Consider the following 14,502-nt stretch of genomic DNA (forward strand, 5'->3'; position numbering starts at 1 on the left):
GCGGAGACGGTGCCTTCGTTTAATCAAAGTCTGCACAGTCCCTCTTTCTATTTCTGGGGAATTTCGCCTTTATATGTCAACTCACAGCAATTCATCAGTTTCAAAACGGTGCTTTGAAGTGCAAATGGTACTCAGTAACGCACAGAAAATATAAGATTCAGATATTTAAGTCGCAAGGTCCTTGAAAGCATACTTCATATCATATATTAACAGTATATATATAAACACAAGTCCATGCTGAGGATCGAAATTATTAAGAGGTCTATTGCACCTGTGAAGCTATACTGAGTATAATAATCAGTGCAAAGAAATATATAGTTTTCTTGAAGTAACAGCAAAATGCATTGGTGCTAACAGCCTCTCCGTTGTCACTTAAGTTATCTTTGGCTATAAAATGCAGTTTGGCATGTTATATTTATGCTTATCGCTAAGTATAACTTTTTGCAAAACAGTGAAAAAAAAAAAACAATTGTGCTTTCGATCCGTAGCTACATGCATAAATGATAAATAATTAAAATACATTATTTTATAAAAAAAAATTATACACTAAAGTGAATTGTGCTTTCGAACAAAACTTTTATGCTTCAAATGAAATACATACATACGTAATATATTATTATGATATAGTTATGTTATAAATACATTAACAAATGGTACTTTCTGAGCCAAATGCATGTGCATAAATAATACATAAATAAATTATTATTTTAAGATAATGCAATTGATTTAGTACATTCAGATTTCGAACGAATCAAAATAAAATAAATAAAACATATTTTTTAAAATATATACTTGTATTTATTACTTTTATAAACATCAACAAATGATTGTAAATGTATAATACATAATGCATAAATAAATGTATAAAATAAAATGCCAATATACAAAATATACATTATATATAGTTTCTGCTTTCAAAGGAATCAAATACAAACCAAATACAATCAAATGCAAAAATCTTATATATTTTTTTTTCTTTTGCTTTTCCTTAAAATTCTCCTTTCAAAATAAACAAATACATAATGCATGAATAAATATATTAAATTTACATTACTTAAAATAATAATAAATATCACGGACACAAAAATATATTAATACAGTATAATTAAATAAAATATAAATAAAAATACAATTTTAACCACTATATGCAACATATTGCATAACAAATATATATTGTCTTAATTGTCTTTGACTGATTTGTGCAAATGAAATATTACACACTGTAGTGACCTGCAACTATTTCGTCTCGACTTAAACCATAAAATTGAGTTTTGGTGTTTGACACAGCGAAATAAAATAACATTTCCGACTTGAATAAAGCATTTAAATTGAACGTCGCCCTTTTTAAGCGTCATTTTTAAACAGTTACACGTAAAAAAAACCTGCCGAGCCGTTTTGAGATACGCTTCTCTCGCGGCGCTTTTGTTTTTCGAGAGCAAAGCTGTGCTCTCAGAGCCCCGTTCCTGAGCTCCAGCGGCACTGCTTTCCTTCCCCCTCTCCCCTGCTCTCGCCAAAGGTAGCTTTCAGATGCAAAATAAGCAGACATATGGAGAGGAGGTCTTTCTCCGGCCCTCCTAAAGATTCAGATTGTATGACAAATCACGTCCACCACCACCCTCCCAACCCCACACAGAACCTCCAGACAACAGCTTCATTAGAGTGAAAGAAGGAGTTTTTGCAGCTTTGTCGAGTCAAGCTCAGACTCCTTTCCCTTCTCAATTACTCCATTGTTGGCGAGAGATTCGAGTTATTGCACTCAAAACCATATGGCCGATCCGAACACCTACGAGCGACGCCGTCGGGCCCGAGGCGGGCGCTGTATGAAGAAACAGAAATTGCACACATCAAAAAATGGATGTGAAGAAAGACGGTCTAATGCATGCAACAGTCTGGCGGGGGTCAGGTGTATGAACTTATCATTAGTCAGGGAATGGCTGTATACTTCCTCCCTTTTTACGGCGATGTAGCTTGTGCAAAGCTTCTTCTCATTTTGCCGAAGAGTTGCCCCGGTTACTCTCAAATATAAAGTCTTTAGAGACACAGCTCTCATTGTTGGCGCTGATGCAGGGTAAACTAGAGGTAAATTATGCACTTGCACAAACACACCAAGACAAGTGAATGCCCCACCGTAGGGTCCGTATTTAGACTCGGACGTCTGATTGATGGCACTAGGTTCACGAACTGGTACATTATGTGTCTGACTCACAAAGAAAGAGGAAAATTTACATTCGCATCGCTTGTAATGAGATTCCATCGCGGTTTGATAATGGCACCTGTTCGGAAACCTTGCGAATAAACGGCAGAGAATGCGTTTCAGGTGTGTTTGAGGGTTCGCTTGGGTGTGCGTTTTAAATAACGTTAAGCAGACTTTTAGAGAACACGAATGCATTCCAGACAAAGGAGAAATGCCACTCCGAACATCTAAATCATCGTAACCATGCTTTGAATGTGCGAAATTACATCGTTATGATGATAATAGTAATCGGTAGCGGTGGTATTTTTTAAGTTAAAAACACAAAAAAAACATTTTGTAAATGTATAATATAACTTCATGTAAAAACGTTGCTTGATAAACGTTTTATATATTGATGAACAAATGTAGAAATAGTAAAAATAGTGAAATAGTGAAATATAATATAATGCAATGAAATATATAGTTTTTGATGCTTAAAAATGTGTGCATTCTTAATTAATAAAATAGAAAGAAAACATTTTGTAAATTAATAATATAACCTAATGTAAAAACATTGCTTAATAAACGTTTTATATATTGATGAACAAATGTAGAAATAGTAAAAATAGTGAAATAGTGAAATATAATATAATGCAATGAAATATAACGTTTTTGATGCTTAAAAATGTGTGCATTCTTAATTAATAAAACACAAAAAAGCACTTTGTAAATTAATAATATAACTTAATGTAAAATGTTGCTTAATAAATGTTTTATATATTGATGAACAAATGTTCATGTAAAAATAGTAAAATAGTAAAATATAATAAATATAATGCAATGAAATATAATGTTTTTAATGCTTCAAAATGTGTGCATTCTTAATTAATAAAATAGAAAGAAAACATTTTTTGAACTAATAATATAACTTAGTGTAAAAATGTTGCTCAATAAATGTTTTATATATTGATGAACAAATGTTAATGAAAAATAGTAAAAATAGTAAAATAGTAAAATATAATGCAATGAAATATAATGTTTTTAATGCTTCAAAATGTGTGCATTCTTAATAAAATAGAAAGAAAACATTTTGTGAATTAAATAATGCAAATTACGGCATGTTTACTTCCTATGTTTTTAAAGAAATGTAGCGAATTTTGATTTTTGCTTGTAAAAGCAGCACAAAAAAAATATTTGGCTGAATGAACGTCTGCAAGAAAAGACAGAATGAAAGAAAGAAAAAAGAAAGGAAGGAAGGAAGAAAGGAAGGAAGGAGGTGATGCAACATTTTGCAAACATTGAAAAGGTGAATATTTAATTTGTACAAAAGGCACTGCGTTTAATAAATAAACAAGATTTGATTAGAGGTCCAGGACGATTAGAAAAGGGAGTGTCTTTAAACATTGTAACCCTAGAATTTATTTTCACTCTCTTAAGTCCTTGTGGGGGTGATTTTCTTATTTGGGGTGTGGTATCCCGTACAATTGAAGCACTGGAGTAAGGAATTAATTATCATTCAAAAGTAATGGCCCTATTCTGCCCTGCTTGAATTCTGAAGAAGGAGAAAAGGTCCTCTGGCCCCGATCCTGCCTCAGCGCCAGGGGAAAGGATTATTCCGGGGATTACCATGTGAAAACTTCTATCAGACTTTCTGACTCAAAGATCTTTTGCGAACAGTAATCGCGTTAATACCCGGGGATTAATGCTGGGCCGAATGCAAAATTGAATTTTAATTCGAATCGCATAAACAGATATAAAATAAATTAAAACGCCATTCTCCGGGAGGATAAAGAGAGTCCTGCGCCTCACGCGTCACGCGGCGCAATGCACCTTTCCACACCTGCCACGCAAATCTTTTTTAATAGCCATTGTGCATTGAAATATCACGTCCATTCAGCTCGCATATTTCACTTTACTCGCTGCGGACCCTCAACCACGCGCGTTTTTAAACGCGCGAGCGCGCGCGCGCTCGATTGTTTCGGTGGTCCGGATCGGACCCTCTTTAAGTAATTCAGTTGTTTCATTTTCTCACGTGTTTCTGCCATTGAAATGCAATCAGGTCTCGTGCACTCGCGCCTAATCCTGTCAAAATCTCCTTGGCAACATCTCTCAGCTGTGGGGCAAAGCCCTTCTTCCTCCCCACCGCCCCTTTATAGGCAGAGAAAGAAGAAGAAGAAAAAAAAACTCTGACACATCCATCACTTCTGTGGAAATAAGTAATGTTAAGTAACGTTGTAAAACAATAACTTTTTTATGACTTTATGAGAGCAGCGAGCTCCAGGTCCAGAGCAGATCGCTAATGCTCCGACTGGAAGCAAAATAGTCGTTCAAGCTGTTTTCCCTCTTTGAAGTTATTACTGACAGGTTGGTGTTGTAATAGTAAAATCGATCTCCCCCATCACCCCCAGACCTCCATCGGAGGGGCTTTAAAACAACGCGTTCGCCGTAAAAGAGTGAACGGGACGAGGAAGCGCGTGCGCGCGCTCGCGCCGATGTAACGCGCTTAATGTAGCAAAAAAAATAATAATATCTGTTTGTGAGCAAAGCGCGTTCCGATGAGTCTCTCGGAAGATTTAGGAGCTTACGCGTCCGAAATTATGCATCTAGTCCACTTGTGCTTCACTTCATGCCAGCGAAAGCACAAACGTGCCTCAGAAGCGGGGTGTTTTTGTTCACGCTGGGACTATTTGAATAAGAATAATGCTATTGGAGTGTCGCAGGCCGAGAAAAATGAGTGACAAAAGCTCAGAGGCGCAGAATTTGGACGGGGGACAAGCCGCATAGAGCTGAAAAGAAGAGAGAGCAGAGGCGCACAATGGAACAATTCACCTTATAATCGCTTTGATATATCATACATGCCTGAAGACTCTAAACATTGTGTAATTATTTATAAATGACTGTGCCCCTATCGCCATAATGCCGCGCGGAGAAAGGCGCCGCAGGTCCCTCGCCAAACTATTTCTAAATAGCGCCCCTTCAGTTTTTTTTTTTTTTTTTTTTCCAAAGAGGGGCGAGTTGCTTGCAATTGAATAAATTGAATAATTAATGAACAATTGTACGGCTGTCTCATAAAGATGTCTTTAAATAAAACTTAAGGCGCTGGCAGAGTGAACTGCGTCTTTCGCCTTGTGAGTTATCGCTCGCGATAAAGCGAACGCGGCGTAAAGACGCTATTTTAGAGGGAAAATGGTCGAATGCATAGGCTAAAGGATAATAAAAAAATCGCATCATTTAATCTAAACTCGTTTAAAAGTCGTGGGAGTAAAATCGCGCGTTAAAGCAACGCATACGTTTAAGATAAAATACGGTTAATGAACGAACAGGTATAAAATTAATGCGTTATATTTATATATAGCTACTTTGTGTGCTACCTTACATGCTTTGTGTTGCATGCTTGTTTAATTAGCCTACTTTGGTATAAAGTAGTTTTTTTTTAATTTGCGTGGGCAAAACCATCTGATAAACTTTCTAATAAGATTTTAAAAACTGTGTTGGTCGTATCGTAATGACAAAAGCGGTCTGGGAGCATTCGGTAAAACTTACAATAACTTTTGTAAACTGCTAAAAAAGTTTCTACGTCAATGCATCAGAACACAAGCCACAAATAATAACAGACCTTGTATTAATTGCATGAAATGAATATGTTTTGCGCAAGGCGCAATGATTGGCTTAGGGCACGAAAAATACAATAGATAAATGTTTTTAAAAAAAATGTCTCCTAGCCTCGGGCCACTTCGTGTCGTCTCTCCTTTTCGATTTCCTATAGAGATTTAAGTTAAAGTGGGCTTGGTGCGCGCTGGACAGATAGCAACAGCTCTGCTCGCGTGGCTGGCCAGCTCTCCTGCGCTCTGATTGGCCAGCGGTGATTACAGGCACGCTTCAGAGGGCGAACAAACAACGGGCATAAATTATGCTAATGAGATGGTCGTGCGGCACGGGGCAGACCTGATGCGAACCATTCATTCATCCTTCACAAAAATGCCAAAGCGAGGGGGGTACGTCCATTGTCTCGCCAGGGTATATAAGGCAGGTGAGGCCAGTCGTGTGCCAAGCTCACAAGCTCACACGAGCTGATTGAGGGGTAAGAGCAAGACAGACGCGTGCCTTAAACTTCAACGCAAACTATCCGCAGGACTCTGCAAGACCTCAAACGCCCAGTTTCATCTCACAGCCCACATAAGGTGCGTAGCGAGCGTGGAGAAGAGAACTCGCCCCGCGCAGAGAACTTGGGATGACTTTCCGAGCGTGTTTGCGGCGCGTACCTAACTTGTCTTGTGCTGTTTCTCCAGGTTGCCGACAATGGAGACCGTCTACTCCGACATGGACACCTCAAGCTGCGACTACTCCTTCACGCACACGGACGACGAGGACTCGCGCAGCAGCCTCCACCCCGCGTCCCCGGCGTCTTCCTGCGGCAAGCCGCCCGCGTCTCCGGCCGAGCTCCAGCAGAAAAAGAGGCGAAGGGGCCGCGCCAGGAACGAGGCCACCGTGCACGTCGTGAAGAAGAACCGCCGGCTGAAGGCCAACGACCGCGAGAGGAACAGGATGCACAACCTCAACGACGCCCTGGACGCCCTGAGGAGCGTGCTGCCCGCGTTCCCCGACGACACCAAGCTGACCAAAATCGAGACTCTGCGCTTCGCCCACAACTACATCTGGGCGCTCTCCGAGACCATCCGGATCGCGGACCAGAGGCAGAGCAAGCCCAGAGACTCCGCGCTGCTGCTCCCAGGACTAAGCTGCATGGGAGATGCGCCCAGCCCCGGCGGAGACTCTTGCTCCTGGCCGTCCGGCGCGTCCTCCTCGTCTTCATCCCCGTCTTACTGCAATTCAGACCCGGGCAGCCCCTCGGCCGTGGACGATTTTGGATACTTGCAGACTGACGTAGTTTACAGCTACCGCAACTTCGTGCCCAGCATCTATTAACGCGACCCGAGCGTCCCCGCGTCTGCGTTAGAGTCTGCAGAAGCGCGTAGTGTAAAATCACTTTGCTGTTTTACTTTTCTAATAGAACCAAGAGCACGACATTAGGTATTCACTGTTTGCCTTAACGACAGTTCGCAGATGAGAATGTTCTTATTTTTGTTACCGATATTGATGCCTTTTCCTGATACCTTTGCACTTTTGCGCATTCTTTGGGGCATAACGCCCGTTAGGGAAAATTCTAATTTAAACCAAGACTGATTGGCCTTTGCAGTCCAAGGTGAAAAGTCAATATTACAATTTGTAGAGCGATAAAGCAGAAAAACGAGCGTGAAAATTCGTTTCAACGCCGTGACAATAGACTGAATGGACAAGACAAAGATCTGGCCTTATGCATTATGTATTTTGACCCGAAGAAACCTCTCCTGTCTGGCTGATCCGCAGCAGAGTACAGTACTCTCACGACTGCTTTCCCACCGCTTTCTTTTTGTTTTATTTATTCAACCTGTCGCTTTCGTATGCTATTGTATTTTTATTGTATATAAAGAGATTTATTCTATTATGTATTTACCTCAAAATATAAATCTGGTGCAAACGTGTTTGTACGAATAAATATAACGTTTTCTACAAAACAAAAGTATCCTGTGCTTGCTTGTTTGTAATGTGACACGCATAAACAACTCGTGGCAACATGATGGGCGTCATTGTAATGAAGCGTCGGTCTGGGTCACAGCGCGTAAAATAACGGTTACGCAGCAGGTGCGTGGAAACAGATCGGAGGTACAGAGTCGAGGAGGCTCTAATCTGTCAGCCACGCTGCCCGTGCATTTTTACACACGATTGCGTCAAACCCTGGGGATGACTTTTAGCCATCTCGAAAATAAAAATCTTTACGCGCGCGTGACGTTATTTTGGTCAGTGTGCGTTTAAAAGCTCCCCATGAAGTTGCGTGACGAAAACACAGGACGCCAGCCCATCCGAGGCCTGGTTGTTACTTTAAAAAGCGCGATTGATGACAAAGGTGCATAGCTGAGGGCCACGCGCTGAAGGAAAGTGGCCTCGCGAGCCACAGCAATAAATGCGGTGCTATAGAGTTGCTATAAGCGTCAACAAATAAATCGATTTCAAATGGTTAAAAATGTAACGCGTTATGCCACCTGGTGCTTTTTAAGTAGATTTGAAAACTATATAAACGTGCTTTAAAGTGATAACTATATTATCAGTTAAATAAAAGGTAACTTATAGCGAGCTATTTATCTGTAAAATACACTTTAAAGATAGCCAAACGCACATTAAATTCAATTTTTCGTCTTATTAAATACAATTTCTCACAGTAGTGTGATAACAGCAGGGCTGAATCAACATGCATTTACTTATGACAGTTTTACGTCATTTTTAAAACCTTTTAAAACCGATGAAATGAAATTCATTAAAAAACAATTAATTGAATTATCTGAGAGATAATAAAAGGCTACGGACGTTCCCTAATTCATTGCGCCACACTATTTTAATATAACTGATAATACAATTTATTATACAACTTCTAGAAATATATTCTTTCTATCTTTGGAACTCATGCAGACAAGCCCGATTTTATTATTATTATTATTATTGTTGCTAACTTAGCTTCCTGCCAGTTTTCATTCCGCGCACGTTGTGCATGTGCGGATCAGTTGATTTCTGAAGGGGTTCAGGTTAAATCCTCTATTTGGGAGTTCCGCATGAGGTCCGGCCAAGGCTCTTGTATCTGCACGTGTCGGGGATAGAGAAGCATAATAGCGCGGGCTGAAAGCCTCGGGGAAGGGCGCATGCCAGCTGAAACGAGAAAAAGGGGCACAGGCGTGATGTTTATCACCCTCTCAAGAAGTTCATTTTACGGACCGAACATCCGCGCGGGGTCGTGCGGCTCCCTCACAGAAGCGACAGTCTGCGCGAGGCTTCAAAGTACAGCGCCCTTTCCTCCAAAATTTATGCCTGCGTTGACATTATGACTGCGTTTCTTTGTTCTCAATCACAGCTTTAAACTGCTTCCCCTCAGAAACGCACCTGCAGTCTCATCTTTATTATATTCTTTAACGCGCTCTCCACATATACGCGATTCCCAATCCGAGAAAGCGATTCAGGACGCCTATGGCCTAACCTACCTCGATTTCAAAAAGTCGGACATTTCTCCATTTCTCAATATATGAGAGATAAAAGAAAAGATTATCCAGATGAGCGCCGTCCCCCTCTCTCCCCGGCCCTTAGGGCTGAAAGCCTGTATCGGTGCAGAAGGGCTCACTGGGGTCACAGGTCACTCAAGGGCAGGAGACCCCTCACCTCCCAAGGAGATGGCCTCCCATGTCAACGACCACAAAAACATCAAAACAGCCTTCATGTTTGTACAGCCATTCGCACACAGCCACATATCGCGGGCCTTTCGGAGACAGACATCAGGCCTTTGGGAGGTACATATACTTGACCTCACTTCTGTCGGAAATATCACTTCAGAGAGCGGGCATCGAGAAGATGGAGGGCTAGTTTCGTCGAACGTATAAAAAACGGTTCCTTTTCGAGATCCCTTCGCATCTAAATGCACGGCAATGTTTAAGCATGTTTTGAGGAGAAATCAGAATTAGAAATTATTTTCGATAATGCATTGCGTATACTTTCAGGTTACGGTCGTATTCGTTTTTGCATCTTGCCATCGACATGCCTGTTGATTATAAACACCCCCTTGATGCATTCTTCTCGTTTTCGCTACGATTTAAGTGCGCTTAAGAGCACTTCGAGATTTCGCGTGCAGCGTGTGCCTTGTCGCTAAAGCTCGAGACCGAGGAAGCATCGCCAAGAGGAGAAAACCGCAGGAGGAGGAGAAAGAATCGGCGGGAGATGGACGAGGCTCTTCGGTGGAAACTTAACCAGAGACCCCGGAGAGTCATACGAAGTCACAAAAAGCTTAAAGCAGGAGCCAATTAAACTATAACCGCCAGTTAATGACAAACAGAAGGTGGGAAAGAGGGGAAGGAGATTAGAGACGGCCCAGGGAGCCAAGGCTAGAAACATCTTCGTATCGTAAAGTGTGGTGGAAATATTAGATTGCACGAAATGTGATGTTTTTAATAAAAAGAATAGCGAGTGAATTGCATTTTGTATATTACTGAAATCAAATAGGGTGCACAGAAATACTTAATAATACTGACATACTGCATAATATAATGTAATAAACAATAAATACAACTAATCATAATGATGATAATAGAAAATTAAAAATGTCATTTAATTATTATATTATATTATTATATTATATACTCTCTCATTATTATTATTATTATTAATAAATAATATTATTATAGTAATATTAGTATATTACACGTATAAAGAAGATTAGTTGCTGTTCACTTGTTTTTGAAATTATTCTAATTGGTTTGTTTTTATTCAATCTCAAACTTTATTTCATATTTGTACATAAAGCCAATCATTGTTTTGGACCCATTTATAACGACTAGCCTTGAAAAGTTTAACTTTAACAATTTATTTAATTTCTATCATTTTAAGCAACTGAACTACACTTTCAGACATAGGTGGACATATTAAAACGAAGAAATATTAAATCTTTATCATATATATATATATATATATATATATATATATATATATATATATATATATATATATATATATGCATTTGCTTTTCAGAATAGGGAAATAGTATGGCTATATTTAAAAGTATTAATTGAAGTTTTGATTATTTTTTTTACATTCAGCAATAATATATATTTTTTTTAATTTCAGAGTAACAGCTTTGCAAAAAAAACGACCTTAATGAGCAAATGAGATGTCATTCATAATTTCCGGATAAGCCTGATCTTCAGGAGCAGCCCTGATGGCTTGTTTTGGGTTGCAGGCTGCTCTCCTGAACCCTGGAGATCTGTGACTAATTCTGTTTGGGGCCTTATCCTAAACAGAGATTAGCAGATGAGTGCCGAAAATGGCACAGTCCTGCCCTCCGCGAAACTCACCTTTAGATCAGCGCAATCCTTCCCTTTAGCGCCTAAACAGAAACCTTCACACCCCGCGCTCAGATGGACCTGAAGTCGCCGAGAACAGCAGCTCGGGATCATTAGGGAAGCTAATGGTTTGTTTGGAAAATAGAGGATTATTTTAAGTCTGATTGGGGAGACAGGTGTCAAGAACCGGCCATCTACTCCTAAAAGCAAAGAAGATCCCGGAATTCAATCCTGGGTATCGATCTGATGGAGAGTACTACGTTTCATATACGCAGGTAGATTTAACGCAGTTAAGACTCTTCAGCTCAACGGAGCGGGCTTCGGCTCTCTTCTTTCACCGGGCACAATGGGAGAGTATTGATCTCACTGTAAATTCCCGAACATTGTTCTCAATTTGTAAACCCACTTTATATGCTTTGTCTGTCGGAACTAAAGCCCCACTTCTCCAGACCCTCCCTCCGAATCCTCCTACAGTCAGTTTTACGACAGTTCAACCTTTGTTTGGTCCTCTCTTGTCTGTCGAGTGGAACCACCGAGTGCCAGGAATGTCAAAAGTCAAAGGACCTCTTGGCCTTCTTCTGTGCTGACAGAGGATTCAATCCCAGCTCACTGTATTCTGCCACGGGCTGCTCGACTCATCCCGCTGGACTCCTCGAGCGTCCTCTCTTTGCGCTTTATGGAGGTGGAAATGAGTCCATTAGTGTTTTATTTCTTGCTAGGAGCAAGAGCTGCTTTCTCATGGATGTATCGTAACGGTGAATTGAGCCCAAAGCACACAAACCTTTCCTCAAATCAACATTCGCTTTTTGGGATGCTAATGCCAGCCGGTCATCGCTTTGATTTGCAAATCCGCAAGAAAAAGCAAATTGAGCTGGTGCTGTGACAAACACATGTGCAATTCATATTGTAAGATATGTGAGGTTTTATCATTTTATTTATTTATTTAACTACATTCTAAAGCAAACTCGGTCTCATAATGTACATATTCTGTCTATATCGTTTTATTTAAATATTAGAATACACTTGAGTACATCAAAAAGAGGATGGCCAAATAAATTTTAAAATGTGAATTGAATTTAAACTATTTAAATAAATGTAATATCAGAAGGGTGACATCATATTGAGACATCATATATATATATATATATATATATATATATATATATATATATATATATATATATATATATATATATATATATATATATTATTTATTTATTTATTTATTTATTTATTGGGAAAGAGTACTTGAAAAGAATATATTTTAATATATTTCATGATGCATTAAAATGATAAAAGTGATAGTATAAAGGTTTCCACAAAAATATTAAGCAGTGCAATGGTTTTTAAAATTGATATTAATAAGAAAACAAAATTGAGCTGGGGCTTGAAATGCAATTCATATTGTAAATGTGACTATTATCATTTAATTAATTAGTTTATGTATTTATTTAACTACATTTTGAAGCAAACATCTGTCTGTCAACATGGAATGCATTGAATTACATAAAAAAATATATATGTATTTTAAAGAAGATTCAGAAGGGTAAACGTTAAAATATTCAGACATAAAATAAAAATGTTTTGTATTTCTTTTTAGTAGTTTCCAAAAAATAATACTTTTATTTAATGATGCATTAATAGTAAATACATTTATAATTTTACTAAATATGTCAAAAAAAAAAAAAAAAAAGCAGCACAATGGTTTTGAAAATCGATATTAAAAATAATAGTTTTCTTGAGCATCAAGGATGCTCGGTATAATTAATTTCAGAAGGATCCCTGAAGACTAAATTCAGCTTTACATCACACAAATAAATTCCATTTAAATTTTTTTCAAAAAGAAAACAGTTAGTTAAAAATCACAATAACATTTCTAAATTTTTCACCATATATTTTATCTGGAGACTTCTATCGAAAAATCTCAAATTTATATTCATAAAAAAACACAAATCCGCTAATTGGGTTTGAAAGATTTCTACGGAAAAGCACGTCTGAATTTTCAAAGCAGCTGGGCTCTTGTGTCTTAAGTGAGCACTCACTAATCCAAAGTGATTGTATTTTGTATATCTAGTGCTTTGGCGACACTATAATGCATTGCCCCAGTGGTCGCCTCATTGGTTCAGTCATTTGAGAAGCACCTACACCTGTACTGAAGCAGCGAGTGCAGATGTTCCTCTATGGTAGATTAGGCATATGTCACCCATAACCTGAGGAAGAGGCCATCCCTCTGGTTCGAGGCTCGAGGAGGCCACTTTAGAACGAGAGGCAGACAAAGACACAGAGGGCCCTTGCCCGAGGGCTGCCGGTTCCAAGCGGCTGCCTGCAGTATGTAAAGATATCTTGTCTTCATTTGTAATGGAAAGCCGCCAACGCACACCTACACTCTGCCTCCGCCTCTGAACACGCACGCGCGCATACATCCTCGTTTGTACCTTTGTGAAAACTTTTTCACGTGTGACCATACGACAAACCTTCATTTCGCGTGATAATATAAACTCTGCGGTGAGACGAAAAGCATCTGGAGCCTCAGTGGGAGCAACCTGATCGTCTGTACAAAAGAGTCACACATTTTTTTTTTCATTCCTAAAGCATTTTTTTAATTATTTTCAGGTTTAAAGGAAAAAATATTGTAATCGTTTAATGTGGACTTAGACTCCCATGAAATGTAATATATAACAAACATAGTGGCAAGCATCATTCTATATGAAAAACAATTTAATTTTTTAATTATATATATATATATATATATATATTATACATTTATATACATTTATATACATTTATATATATATATATATATATATATAAATTATAATTATATATATAAATGTATATAAATGTATAATATGTATAATATATATATATATATATAAATGTATAATATAATATATATATATATATATATATATATATATATATATATATATATATATATATATATATATATATAAATAAAATAAAAAAATAAATATTGACAAATTACATTTTAATGTTCACCAAGTTTATTTAATTATTTGATTCAAATACCGTAAAACAGCAATATTGTTAAAATTCAAACACATTAAATTATTACATTTTACTAAGCTTAATTTATTCATAAATGGCCTTGGTAAGTTTTCGAAACATGTTTAAAAGATGATTTTGTACGTGAATATACTTTAATAAAATGTCATTTATTCCTGTGATGAATTCTCAGCATTGTTACTCCAATCTTCAGTGTCACATGACCCTTCAGATTTGAACCCGAGAAACATTTGTGATTATCATCAATGTTGAAAACAGCTGGCTTAATATTTATTTGAAAACCTTGATGCATTTCTGTTCAAAAGTTCAGCATTTATTTGAACCAGAAACATTAGCAGTGTCTTTAAATAAAAAAAAAGACAACAACAAAACAAAAAACTCATTTGAACC

The 14,502-nt window shown here is 38.0% G+C and overlaps 1 protein-coding gene across 1 annotated transcript; it reads left to right on the plus strand.

Moving 5' to 3' along the window:
• The first annotated feature begins 6,286 nt into the window (after positions 1-6,286).
• On the plus strand, positions 6,287-7,667 carry neurog1 (neurogenin 1). The gene has a single exon (XM_043257987.1). The coding sequence runs from the start codon at positions 6,473-6,475 to the stop codon at positions 7,097-7,099; it is 627 nt and encodes a 208-aa protein (XP_043113922.1). The 5' UTR covers positions 6,287-6,472; the 3' UTR covers positions 7,100-7,667.
• The last annotated feature ends 6,835 nt before the right edge of the window (positions 7,668-14,502 follow it).

This window comes from Puntigrus tetrazona, chromosome 14 (genome assembly GCF_018831695.1).
Source record: "Puntigrus tetrazona isolate hp1 chromosome 14, ASM1883169v1, whole genome shotgun sequence".
NCBI classification, from domain to species: Eukaryota; Metazoa; Chordata; class Actinopteri; order Cypriniformes; family Cyprinidae; genus Puntigrus; species Puntigrus tetrazona.

Excerpts from the sequence above, each read along its gene's own strand:
- neurog1 (XM_043257987.1), top strand. The coding sequence starts at position 6,473 with ATGGAGACCGTCTACTCCGACATGGACACCTCAAGCTGCGACTACTCC.